Source organism: Tetrahymena thermophila (assembly GCF_000189635.1).
Source record: "Tetrahymena thermophila SB210 genomic scaffold scf_8254788, whole genome shotgun sequence".
Classification (NCBI taxonomy): Eukaryota; Ciliophora; class Oligohymenophorea; order Hymenostomatida; family Tetrahymenidae; genus Tetrahymena; species Tetrahymena thermophila.
Genome location: NW_002476544.1, coordinates 119,228 through 132,583, shown reverse-complemented (window position 1 = coordinate 132,583; position 13,356 = coordinate 119,228). Strand labels below are relative to the sequence as shown.

At 22.8% G+C, this 13,356-nt stretch overlaps 4 protein-coding genes across 4 annotated transcripts; 1 reads left to right on the top strand and 3 right to left on the bottom strand. All coding sequences in view use genetic code 6, as the record gives it.

Annotated features, from left to right (window-relative positions):
* Positions 1 to 660: 660 nt before the first annotated feature.
* Positions 661 to 4,888, bottom strand: TTHERM_00259610 (cyclic nucleotide-binding domain protein; the record flags this gene model as incomplete). Its single annotated transcript, XM_001009007.2, has 8 exons — positions 4,448 to 4,888; positions 4,158 to 4,341; positions 4,032 to 4,067; positions 3,648 to 3,918; positions 3,387 to 3,587; positions 2,795 to 3,335; positions 1,377 to 2,415; positions 661 to 1,289 (listed from the first exon to the last, which is right to left on the bottom strand). Exons 1-8 carry the CDS (start codon positions 4,829 to 4,831, stop codon positions 661 to 663), a joined length of 3,285 nt encoding a protein of 1,094 aa, XP_001009007.2. The 5' UTR covers positions 4,832 to 4,888.
* A 985-nt stretch (positions 4,889 to 5,873) lies between these two features.
* Positions 5,874 to 8,369, bottom strand: TTHERM_00259600 (transmembrane protein, putative; the record flags this gene model as incomplete). Its single annotated transcript, XM_001009006.2, has 2 exons — positions 5,874 to 7,901; positions 8,196 to 8,369. The coding sequence occupies 2 exons, from the start codon at positions 8,367 to 8,369 to the stop codon at positions 5,874 to 5,876; spliced, it is 2,202 nt and encodes a 733-aa protein (XP_001009006.2).
* Positions 8,370 to 8,747: 378 nt separating this feature from the next.
* On the bottom strand, positions 8,748 to 9,074 carry TTHERM_00259590 (hypothetical protein; the record flags this gene model as incomplete). Its single annotated transcript, XM_001009005.2, has 1 exon — positions 8,748 to 9,074. One exon carries the CDS (start codon positions 9,072 to 9,074, stop codon positions 8,748 to 8,750), a length of 327 nt encoding a protein of 108 aa, XP_001009005.2.
* A 1,122-nt stretch (positions 9,075 to 10,196) lies between these two features.
* TTHERM_00259580 (WD domain, G-beta repeat protein) lies at positions 10,197 to 12,519 on the top strand. The gene is made up of 3 exons (XM_001009004.2): positions 10,197 to 11,181; positions 11,529 to 11,734; positions 11,825 to 12,519. The coding sequence occupies exons 1-3, from the start codon at positions 10,240 to 10,242 to the stop codon at positions 12,246 to 12,248; spliced, it is 1,572 nt and encodes a 523-aa protein (XP_001009004.2). The 5' UTR covers positions 10,197 to 10,239; the 3' UTR covers positions 12,249 to 12,519.
* Positions 12,520 to 13,356: the final 837 nt, after the last annotated feature.

The following is a 13,356-nucleotide window of genomic DNA, read 5'->3' as shown; positions in this document are numbered from 1 at the left end:
TTAATATTATCTTGTTAAATTATAAAATTAATTTTTATTTAAAATTATTTACTTTTAAAAGTATTAACTAACAAAAAACAAAATTTTTAAAATGGAGATGAATTAATCATAAGAAGAATAACTAAAATAATAAATTACAAATTATAATATAATAGATAAATTTAATTTTATCTACAATATAGAAAGCATTAGTTAACACAAAGACACATATATTTTGGAAACAATGATTTGTTTATAATAAGTTGGAATACTAAAATATTGGTAAGTTACTAATTAAGAAGATATTAAAATATTTATTACGTTTGTGAATGGAGATATAACTATATTAGTTAATTAATATGTTAATAATCAACAAAATATGAAATAATATAAATTAAAATAAATATTAATTAGTAGATTTTATTTAATTTGATAAGTTAGTTATTTCAAATAATATTATGTATTTATATTATCTTCTAAATTATTTTAGCTTTAAATTAAAATCACTTTTTATTTTCAGTAAATACTTTTTCTTTAGTAATATAAGGAGTATTAGATAAATATTATAAAATTAGATTAATGGAATTCAGTTTAATTTATTTATTATAATTTAAAGTTCAAAATTTTAATTTCAATTTTACAGACTTACTAAATATAATTTATTTTATTTGATTCAATCAGTCAATTATTCATTTATTCTTTATTTAAACTTTTTATTTTTTCAGTATTAAAAGAATTTCTAGGACTTTTAAATTATAATTAGATATCTTAATTATCAGAGCCCTTATAATGGGTATGATTTTCAACTTATGAAAGCTTTTGGATAGCAGTGATACCCAATTTAGACTCACTTTTTTTGCCTAAAAGATATATTGTAGTACTGTTATCAGTTGTATTGTCTTTATCAAAATATTCTTTATTTTTATTGATTTTTTTATTGTTTTTAAACATTAGCTCTTCTTCAAATTTATAATGAGGAGCAACTTACTTTTCAATGTGTAAAGTAGAACCTTTGCATGGTTAATTAACATTTTTTGGCCTTTAAAGAGCTGTAAATTAGTCAGTTTTGGATCTTGCTTTATTTCCATTAAAAATGGAGTAATTTCCAAATTCGTTTTATAATGTTTAAACTCCGATTTGTTATTTCTAATGATAATCATTTTAAGGAGAGTTAAATAATTATTCTTTCTATTTTTGAGGAGTTTCCTTTTGCTAAATCTTATCACTGTGATTGTTCGGAGAATAATTACCTCTTTATGATTGAATTGCTGAAATTACTGAGTTGTAACCAGAATTTGAATAATCAAAACCTAATAGATTAAATAGAGTTAATTAATAATTTTTCAATTTTTCATACATAAAATTTCTTTTTAAAAATAATTAAATTATTTATTTACTTTTTCTCAAGAGCATTGATATTTTTTTTGACGATGTTTATGTTGTTTCATTTATATCGATTTGTCTTAATGAGGCACACATTTTTGATTTGTTAACCTAATTAGGATTTTAAGTCTAAATATTTTATTGCTTAGACAAAAGAAGATCATCTTAGTTTACTTAGGTGTTAGGATACAAAGAAGATGATTAATTATTATTCTAGCTTACTTAAATTTAGTGTCTTTGTTATTATTGTTAACTTTCAACTGATTTAAATTTGCTGGCAAGTTCAGATTCATTTATATCATCTTGACATTCTTTTAAAATCAAACTTTTTCTCTTATTGGTCTAACCAATTTAGATATTACTTTTATGGACAAGCCTGCTTATATTTTTAAGCTCTTCTATAGAAAGTTTAGAGAGTTATGTTATATCGCATCCCTTGTTTTTGAGACTCACTAAAGCATCAATTATTGGTTTATTTTGTCTTTAAATAAGCTGATTTAAAGAACTTGATCTTTAATTTTTATAGGTACTTTTACTATCAATAAAATTAGATTAAAGGACTGGTAATTTATTCCTCGCGCTTTTTAACTGAAAAATATCATTTTAGTTAGTATGCTATAAATCGTTCTTTATCTAATCTGTAAAATTTGTTGAAGTTTAAGACTATTGTTAATAATATCTATGAGATTGTTGACTAAAATAATCATTGGATGGTTGAGATTCATTCTTTTGTTACCCAGTGATTGAATTAAAATCATTCACTTTTCTTTAAGATTTAATACTAAAACTAGTTACTGTATTTTATTAACTAGAAATATTAGAATCAGAATCCTTAGCAGTATATTTGCCTTATAAAACATCTGTTTTTTTACTGATTTCTTCTTAGTTAGAAGGCTTATTATGCTAAGGTTAAGTTATTCGAAGCATGAGTTTGTTCTGTTAAGATTTGCTGACTAAATTTTTATCTCTTTCATCCTCCCACTCCATTTTAATTTGTATCTCTTTTTTGAACATTTAGAAGTGTTTGTGTACCTTCATGAACACAAAAAAATCCTAAATTTAAAATAAAATACAATTTGTTTTTACTAAATTTGTAATGTTTTCAAGCCTTTAATAAAAAAGTAATAAAAAGATAATAATCAAAAAATATATTAAAAATAAAAATAGATTTTATAAATTGATTATTTATCTGTTGAATTCTTCAATTTTATGAATAGCATTTTTGAAGCAGTAATTAAAAAATTTCTGACATCAAAATGAAATTTTAATAAAAAATATATGTGAAAAATTATTTTAATCATTAAAATCAAAAGATATTTCATTGATTAAGTTAAAATTAATAATTAAAATAAACTTTTAAGTGATAAAACAAAATTTAATTAAAATATATTTGATAGGATTTTTAAAAAATAATTTTTATTTATATTTTTACTTTTTTTTCAATAGAATAAATAATAGCTTCTTGGGAATTACATCTTGCTTGGGTTTCCCTTAGAGGAAGTTTTTTCATTATTTCTTACTCACCAAAATAAGAATGAGGTCCTAACAAATAAAGGCGGACTCTCTGTTTGCTTTTTTTCTTCTAAAAGCCAAAAATTTTTGCTTTTTCAACTTCACTAAAAGACATTCTTTTGTTATATTCTTAATAGTCTACTTCTTTATCGTCATTGAAGCCATCAGCAGCTTAGATTTCTTTAGTAACTTCAATTTCTCCAGATTTGACAAAATAAATGCAATTAGGTTTATCTTTTTCAGTATAAATTTGATTTCCCATAACATATTTTTCTTCCTTAACTGATTGGAATAAACTAAGCAATTAAGAAGAAGGTATTGATTACAAGAAAGGTATTTTTCTTAAAAATTCTACAGTCTCTTACATAATGAATTGTTTATAGGCTCCTAAAATTGTATCAAATCCTTTTTTACTCAAAGCTAGCAAGTGTGTATCCTCTGAACAAATCATGGTAGCAGTTCTATAAAATAAAATTATATTAAATTTTAACAGATATTTTGCTTTAGATTACCTTTTCTCTCCAGTCAGCACTGCAATTTCACCAAAGCTGTCTCCTTATTTTAACTCTTTTATAATATCAAACTCAGGATAATTTGATTAAATAAATTTTTTATTTTCTTCCTTTTATCTTTTTTTAATCATCTCATCAGTTTCTTCTTCTAAATCACTAAAGCTTTGGCTTCGATTTGGTTTCAGAAGTAATTTGTTTCGTCTTTTTTATAAATAAATTAATATAAAATGATATTTTCGATTTAATTTTTCATGTATTTACTTTAGTGGAGATTTAGGAGGTTCATATGTACCACTTTCTAAATCAAATTCATGAAGATCTCCTTCCTAACTTTTCATTCTTTTTAGATTATGAGGTTGTCCTCCAATAATCAATTTTTTTCTATTTCTTTGCTGTTAATCAGTTTGCTAAGATTATTTCTCTGATTACTACGTGTTCACTTTTTCTTTTTAGTTTTATCCATTGTTTTATGATTCCTCACTTGGTTCAAATGTCTTGTAGTCTTTGTTTGGTATTAAGCAATATACACTTCCTATTCAATAAAATTCTTAATCAAAATTAAAATATTTTTGCTATTTTTTAATATTAAGCAAACAAGACTAAACTCTTTAAAATTCTTTATAATCTCTTGAAATAAAAGAATACCTTTTAAAATTAAATAGAATACTGACCCATGATCACCTTATTATTAATTATAAAAAAAATTAGTTAGGATAATAGCCTAAAATATAGAATTTAAATGAAGCAGAAGCCATAATTACAATAATTTACCATAATTAAATATGACTTGGTTTTTTTTGTAATATGAATGACTAATCTTCATTAAAATTTAGTTGGAACAATTCTTCGATAAGTCAGGATTCTTTTGAAATAGAGGTATGCTTTCTATAACTTTTTTTAAGAATTGAATTTCTAAAGGATTCCTTGTAACCTTCCTCAATATATAAATAGCCATCTTTAAATAAATGAATAAATAATTAATAAAAAATAAAAATTGATCTTGGATTTGCTAGCATTTTTATTCACAAGTTAAATTATATTCTAAATTTAAAAAATTCTACATTGCTGTCTTCTTCTTGTTTTACATCAACTATTTTCTTTCTTAAAATTTCTAATATGATGTAGTCTTTTTCATTTAATTAATCATCATTCTTTAGATCAAGCATATCGCTGTCTAAAGTCCCCCTCTTCATGTATGTTGAAGTAAAGCTGATAAAATCTTGCTATTTAAGCTTTTGGCGGAACTTTTTTTTTGGACTATTTGGAATTAATATGCAATCTAAACTGGATAATTTGGCTCTGTGCCCAAATATGTGAGATTATATTTGATTATCTATTATTTTTTCTGATTAAAAGTTAGCAATATGACTAAGAGAGGATTTTCTCTCAAACATTTAATCATTTTACTATTGCTGATCTTTATTTGAATCAACCAATTTGATCATTTTCTATTGTTTTAATCTATCAAGATAGTTTTAAATATTAAGAAGTTTTTTTTACTTTGAAATTACTAATAAGATTTCTGAACAGTATTTCTGCCTGTTAAAGCTTCTAAAAAAAATTTATTTACTCAAATAAGTAATTCTTGATCAATATGAGATAAAATAGAATTTTTTAATTGTCAAAAGACTTTTTATAAATAAATACTCTGTATTAGATTTATTAGTAACAACTATCTTTAATACATAACTTATCAGCAGGCTATATAATTATCACTTTCAATTATTTTACTTTACTCGTTTAGGATTTCTTACATAGTATCCATTTATAACTCAAATTGATATAATCTTAAAAGCCATTATATAATTAGTTAAGTTTTTTACTGTAGTAAAATTAATCAAAAACTACTTTAACAATCGAGAAATTTATTATAAATTACTTTAATAAGTTAATTTAAGGTCAAAAAATGCTTGAAAGTATAAATTTTAAGACAAAAATCTATCCAAATAATTAATTTTAAAATTATTTATTTTAAATCACATACTAAAAGGAGTACTTTTGAATAAAAAATTCAATTAATAATATTTAATTATTTTTTATTAATTACCTATTTATGCTTTGCATTTAATTAATAATCAACAATTTTTTAATTTTAAATTATTTTAAAAATTTAAAAATCAAGTAAGAAGTAAGGAAGTCATAGGGAATTGGTTAATAATTTTTCATATTTCAAAAAATTGAATTATAACTATTTCTAAGTTTTAATTTTATAAAATACATCAAGGTTATATATAGATTGTATATTTAATAAAGAATAACAAAACTTACTTTAATAAGTTTTTAAAAGATTTTCTTATTTTTAATTAGATTTTATTTTATATAATTAATTTAATTTAATTTATTTATTTTGCAAAATTAATTGAAATTGAAGGGAAAAATTATTTATTAATTGAATTAATATTTTTATGAGTTTATTGATCAATTTATCTATCTGCTTATTCTTACATGCATGATTCATTGCATCTTTCTGCCTACCTCATTTGATTTTCATAAAGCATCAGCTTGAAGAAAGCTTTGCTTAATTGCTTTATTTGCTGTTAGGTTAGTAGACCTTAGATGATTCGTTTACTTTTTTTGAATATTTTAGAAAATAGAATTAGTATTATTGATTTTATTCTAGGGTGGAGGATTCTATTTAGATTCTTAACTACTTTAGTAGTTGCTGCCTCCAAAATGTTCTGAATGGACAGTATTATTTAAAGAATTGGGAATAGAAATGTTTACGTTGTTTTAATTTGAATTATTTTGCGTTTTTTGGATGTTCGAATTATAATTTTTGGTTTAACTTGCATTGAAGGAAGAAGAATTGAAGCTGTTCTATTAGTTCTACTACAAATAAGTAATTCTAGATAATTCATACTAATATGTTTATCCATTATTTGTCACATTGCTTCTAGACGTATTGAAGTAAGACAAACTTTAATTTAATAAATTTTGTCTTTGAATAAAATCTGCTTGGAGGACTTAATTTTGTTAATGTCGTTGCTTTTCAATTATTTTCTGCTAAATTAGATTTTTTTAAAAGTTTTCTTCTTCAGATTCTTCTGATGTTAGGACTGGATCTTTGCTTGATAAAGATGTGAGCTACTTCTTATTCATTTTTTGAATAAACCACTCACGTTTGTGGTTTGTGACAACTCTCCATAAAAATAAAAAAATTAAGGCTTAAAATACCAGAAAAAGAGGATAAAGAATAAGCAGAATTAAGTCACTAGGCCAAACATCGTTGCTAATATCGTTACTGAGTTAAATAAAGATAGAGTTTGTTAGGTCATCAGAGCACTTGGCCTAACTGATATTTTTGATTTAGCTTTAATCTATATTAGTTTAGGCAGCAAATATTATTGTTATTATGAAGCAGCTTATTTATGCAATGATATAAAGGAAGAACCAAATGACATAGCAAGGATCATAAAGTCTCCAATAGTCAGTTATTGACACCTCATTATTTGTTAATTAACTCTTTCTACAAAAAATTACTAAACAGTCTGGCGACTAATACCTGCAACAGCATTAAGATTTTAGTCTCCACCCTATCTCACATATAGTAGCAATTAAAATGATACTAGTTATTATCACCATAGAAATTTATAGCATCAATGCAACAAATCTAAGTAATACTTATTAATTTTAGTTGTTGTAAAATGATACAAACTGATTTAAGAGGTTCTTCTCTCTGCAGTTTTCACTCCAGGATATAATTCTCCTTCCATAAAGGGTGATGTAAGAATTTGTTGGATACCCTGGATAGCTTGCAATGGTATTAATACCATTTTATTGTAAGTATATGTATTCACTGATTGGCATTTATGCTATTGGAAAATATCTAGTGTCTTCTTATATACAGTTATCAGTCAAGTACACGCTTTACAAATTATATTACCAATTTGAATTATATTAGGCGTTTTAATAATTTAGATTTAGTACATTAATTCTATCTTTTTTGTACATGCAAACTGTCGGAATCTGTGTAACAAGATCCACTAAAGGATACTCCTACTCTTGATAGCTGCTAGTTGTATAAAAGAAAGTTGATTTTATTGATCCCGATAATCTGCTATTATATTCTGGTTTATTCGAGTTTGTTTAACTTAGCAAGCTTATAACAGGACATTAAGTTAAACACATTTAATATCCTTTGGTATTAGTAGAGCTGCTGAATCCACATTTTGTTCGCTATTACTCAATATTATTCTAGGTAATGCTGCTACAACTTGAAGTAGAAGACACTTAATTTGAATTAATAAAATTTTATCCTGCTAAACGAAAAATGCATTCCTTAAACATAATATTTGTATTGGAACTGGTAGGCCAAGTATTAAATATAGAAGGATCTTAGTTGTTTACATTTACACATTTATTAGCTAGTTAATCTGCAGTGCACGAAAAAAATGTAATCTGTTTTGAATATTATGGATTACTAGCTGAGCAGTCACATCCTGATCTTAATCCAGGCCAATTATAGTTACTCAAATACTCACTGCAATTACTTCCATCCAAGAAATTGGAAATTGGCTATATTTAGTTTAATAAAAGGTTGTTAAATAACTAAAATAGACATTTTAAATATTAATTGAATAATAATTTGGAATAGATAATTTTGCAGACATTTTTTATTGAAAATTTGAATAGGTATTTAAGGATTTTTAAAGTTCATTTAGTTTGTTTATTTTGTTTAAACTTTGAGTTCATTTTAGTTGTTCTACTTTAATTAGATTGAAAGATAATTAGTCTAATAAAAATGTTAAATTTATTGCTTTATACAAGACTTCTCAGCCAAATAAATAATTAAATCAATTTAAATCATACATTTTTCTACCAGTTGCTCATTAAGTCATCAATATCAGGAGAAAATGTGTAATTTACGTATGACCTACTTATCAAAAATAGAGAATAAATGGTAATCCCAAGCGTAATACTAACTCCAATAATTAACCACTTTCGTATTGTTTTGCCTTCTACTAAGATCTAATCCCAACACATAATGAACAAATTTGGTTTTAAAAAGGTATATCTATGAATTTATTTATTGATTATGTATGTTTATATTGCAAATATTGAAGTATTTCTTATCGTTTACTCCTCTGCTTCAAAATAATATTTACAGGCTGAAATCGCCTTATAATTAATATGATTATCTAACTATCAGCTATTTATCTATGTATATATGTATTTAACTAAATTTTAATGTTTGTTTCTAAATAACTATTGATAATATATTAAATTAATTTGTCAAAATAAACACACTAAATAGCTTTTAATTAAAAAAATATCGAATTTGTTAAAAGTATTATTAGTAGAGTAAAGACTTATTTTATTATCTTGTTAAAAAATTTAGTTGTAAAATTTATCATATATAAATCAATAAAGAACGATTTCTCCTTCTTAATTGACTTTATTTATTCTTTTAGTATTTTCGAAATTATTAAAAATTAACTCAACTCTGCTTTTATTCAAATCAATTAAAGCAGTATGCACTTTGCTGTAGTATTTCAAATCAATTTCTTTTCTTTTCAATTATTATTAAGATATTTTTTTATTGTTTGGCTATAAATTAATTTCGTAATTAGACATTTTGATTGGCGCATGCCATAAATATTTATCTTAAAGACTAGAACGAGAATTTTGACGTTGTTAAAAATCATAAGAATTTTTTCTGTAAGTTATAATTAACTTGATGAAATTCATCCTTATACATAATTTTTGGACATTTCATATAAAGTATAAAAATGTCAATTAAGTCTTTTCATTTTTCCATTTTCTCTAGTTTGAAAACATTTTTTATCTAATTTAAAAAAATTAAGATCAAACTAACATTTTAATTTTATAAACGGAAATTTAACATAAATAGATAAATAATTTAACTTTACATTTAATTTATTAAATTAACTATTAGCACAGTAATTTATAATAAAAATTATTTATATTAAAAGATAAAATTAATTTTAAATAATAAAGATAAATATTTTAAGTATAAAAATGAAGCGGACTTCAAATTATTTTATTGTAGTTTCTCAAATATTCACTTAGATTTTCTCATATTAATTTTTTAAATATTTTTTTATTAAAAACAGTAATTTTAAAAGATGTTAGTAACTAAAATAAATTAATTAAAACAAACGATTTACAATATATTTATAAGTCCATTAAAACATAACAGAATTTGTATTTAAAAATTCTATCATTAAAGTTTTTCTAAGATTTACTAAGACTATTTTAATTTTGATCATATAATCAGAATATCTTTTTTAGATTTTCATTGAAATTACAACCAAAAATATTTATTTGTATTAAAGACTTAAATATGAAAATAGTATTTAAAATATTATTTAAGAAAAAATTAAATTTAATTTTAATACAAAAAGTATTTTAAATAGTATTTCATATAAATTATAAATTTAAAGGGTTTTTTAGTAAAGGAGAAATAAGCATAACTCTAAATAAACTAAATTTACTCATTTTATAATTAAAATAGATAATTTTAATTCAATTCATTGATTGATTGATTTCTAGAACTTATTTTTCTTACAATATTAATTTAAAGATATATAGCTATTTTTAGAGCAAGAATAAACTAAATAAAATCTATATTTTTTAAAACAGGTGTGTTATTAATTAGTTAGACTTTTAAAATGATATAATTTTTTAGCATTTATTCATTTAATTTACTTTGGTTACTTTTAAAAAAATTAATTAAATATATTCTACTTTTTCAAAGAACTTTATTTATCAATTTATCTATCATTTCTAACATTAAAATACAATATTTTTATGTTTAGATAAATTGATAATTTTAATATAATATAATAATAGCATATTATTTATTATTAATCAAGTAAGCAAGCAAGCTATTATGACAACAGAAGTTATTATATCGAATTAAACATATGTATTCTAATGTGAGCATTTACAAAGTGAAAATCCCTTTTATTGCGTAGAGGAGGATTGTGAATATAAGTATTAGCAAGTGTGTGAGTAATGTGTTAGTCAAGGTTAATTTCATGAAGGGCATTAATATGTACTTAAAAATTAGTTATTGTAGAGATTGCATTAAGATAAGGAATCAATCCTTAATAAATTAAATATTGCAAAGAACTTAAACAACATGTAGTAGCAGGTGAGGGATAAATTTGAAGTAATGAGAAATCATATTGTCAGTAAGCTAGATGCATGCGCTAGCTAAATTTTTGAAATATTAGATAATGAAATTTCTAAAGCATTTGATTTAAAAAATATTGATGACACAATTCAAGAGTTATAGTCAATAAAATTACAAAAGCATAGAAACTCTATTAGACAATAGCTATATAACAATACTACACCTTAATAAAATGATGAAGAGACAATAACAAAAGATCTTATAGAAAATTTAAGAAAGCTTAATGCAAAGAAATTGGATAAAATAATTTATAAAGACCAGCAAATGTACAACACAAAAAAGTATGAAATTTTCTACTAAATCGATGATTTATAGAGCAAATTAGAGAATTTCACAAAACAAAATCTGAATAGCTTGATTTCGAACTTAAGAGAAAACAAGTTAGCCTTCCCCTTAGATGAGTTTAGTTTCCAAGAAAAAGTATTGATGTTTCACAAACACCATGTTAATAAGCTGGTTTTAATATCTTCAAATTACTTTGCTTCTGCAAGTTCTGACTAAGATATAGTTGTTTGGAACATCCAAAATAATAGTAACCAGCCTGTTAGCAGAATTTAGACTCAATAACAGATAACTTCTTTAGAAGTTATAGGCAAAAATCTACTGATGTGCGGTGGTCCTGATGGAAATGCTTATGTAAATAAATATATATTTTTTATAATAGAACTGATTATTTTTAATAAAATTGCTTGCATCAAATTGTGTGGATTAAGTAAGATACACCAAGCTTATAAATATGAGATAATTTATGATATACTTAGATTATAATTAATTAATTTAATTAAATTAAATAGAACTTTTGATTTATCAGATAATTAATTACTAAATTATCAACAAAATTAACAATAGAGATTCTAAGAATAAATATATCGTCATATAATACTAAAAATAAATTAATGATTTTTATAAAATTATAAATTTTTTAATAATAAAAATGAGATTATTATTTCAAGTCATTTATTTATTATTAAAATATAATATAGTTATGGAATTGGAGGAATAAAAAGTGTGTTAGAATTATTTAAGAGGCTCATGAGCTAACAGTAGATTGTATTAAAAAAATTAATAATTCACTAATTGCAACAGGAGGAGGTGATTCTTATATTAGAATTTGGAACATATCAAATGGAGATTTGGTTAAAGAAATAAACACTCATACAGAAGTTATAAATTCTTTAGATTTAATAGAGTAAAAATAAATTTATTTTAGTTTAAGATTTGGTTTTAAGATTAATTTATCATTTATTTTAAAGTTTAAATTACATTTTTAAATAAAAAGCTAATCGATGATTGTTTGTGGTTCTTCTGATTAGAATTTAACAATTTGGGACTATAAGAAAGGAAATTAAGTAAAGGAACTTGCTGGACATTTTGGCTAAATCAAGGTAGTTAAAGTTATATCAAGTGAAGTTATTGCTTCTGGTGGTTCTGATCAGTTGCTAAAAATTTGGAAATGGAAAGACGGAGAAGAATACAGAAATTTAAGTGGACATACCTCTGCTATTTACTCGATAGAAAAATTAGGATATCATGAAATAGCTAGTGGAAGTCTAGATTGCACTATCAAAATATGGAACTGGTATCGCTCCCAATGTCTAAAAACTTTAAAAGCACACAGATAAACAGTTTGTAGTATATTAAGAATATCTAATAAGTAATTTATCAGCGCAAGTGATGACACTACTATTAAAATATGGAGTTGAAATAATAAAAAAATACATTATGATAATAAGGTTGAATTAGCTTTTTAAAAAACATAAAAATTCTAATAGAGGTAAAGTGATTTGAAGCAATTGTTTTAAGTTAAATTGAATAATCAATTTAAATATAAACTTGACTAACTAAATTTTGTTCACAAATAAATATAAAAATTATGAGGAATTGTAGTTATTTCCACACTAAATAGATCTATAAGAAGCTAAGTTATCTTATTTATTTATTATAAAACATACTGGAATTAACTAACTTATCTTTATAATATTAATTAAAGTTCACTCAGCTTTTCATAAAGCTTCTATAGAGTAGAATTATATATTTAGATTCTATTCTAAACTTGCTCATATAAATGAAATGTTTATATATATATAAATGAGATAGAGAGATGATTTAGATTACTTTATAAATAATTATTAAAAATCAAATTACATAGTTTACTTTATATAAATATATATATCTAACTAAATGAAAAGATATTTATTTGTGAGTGTTTTTTGTTTAGTAGAAAAAAATATTGCCAGGCAAACAACACACAAAACATAAATAATTATGTGGATTTAATTTTTTGTTTATTACTTAAAATATGATCAATTTTTAAAAAACTAAAAAGTAAAGTTAAGCTGAGTGATGAAGATTTTTGTTTGTTTGTTTATTTATTTATTTAAAAATTGCCAGAAAATTGCTTTCGCCAGCGCAAATTACAATAATTTTTTATAATTACTGGAAAATTAAAAATAACATAAAAACCAAACCTTTTTATTAATTATTTAAAATAACTGAAAAATACATCAATAATAATTATTAATTATTTATTTTGTTATCAAATTAGAATAGAACTTCAGTAATAACATATTTAAGTTGATTGCGGACAGCTGATTAATTCTTTTGATATTTTTAAAAGCTGTTTGTAGCTAATTATTAATTTGTTTTATTTTTTGCATAAAATGATAATAATACTTTTTGTCAAACATGGAAAATTTTAATTTTACTAGATGTCAAAATTCTTATTCAAACATTAAAATATTAAAAATTCTACTTTTTATTTTTATTTATAAACTTTTAATATCAGCTGAATAAACATAATAAAGCATAAAT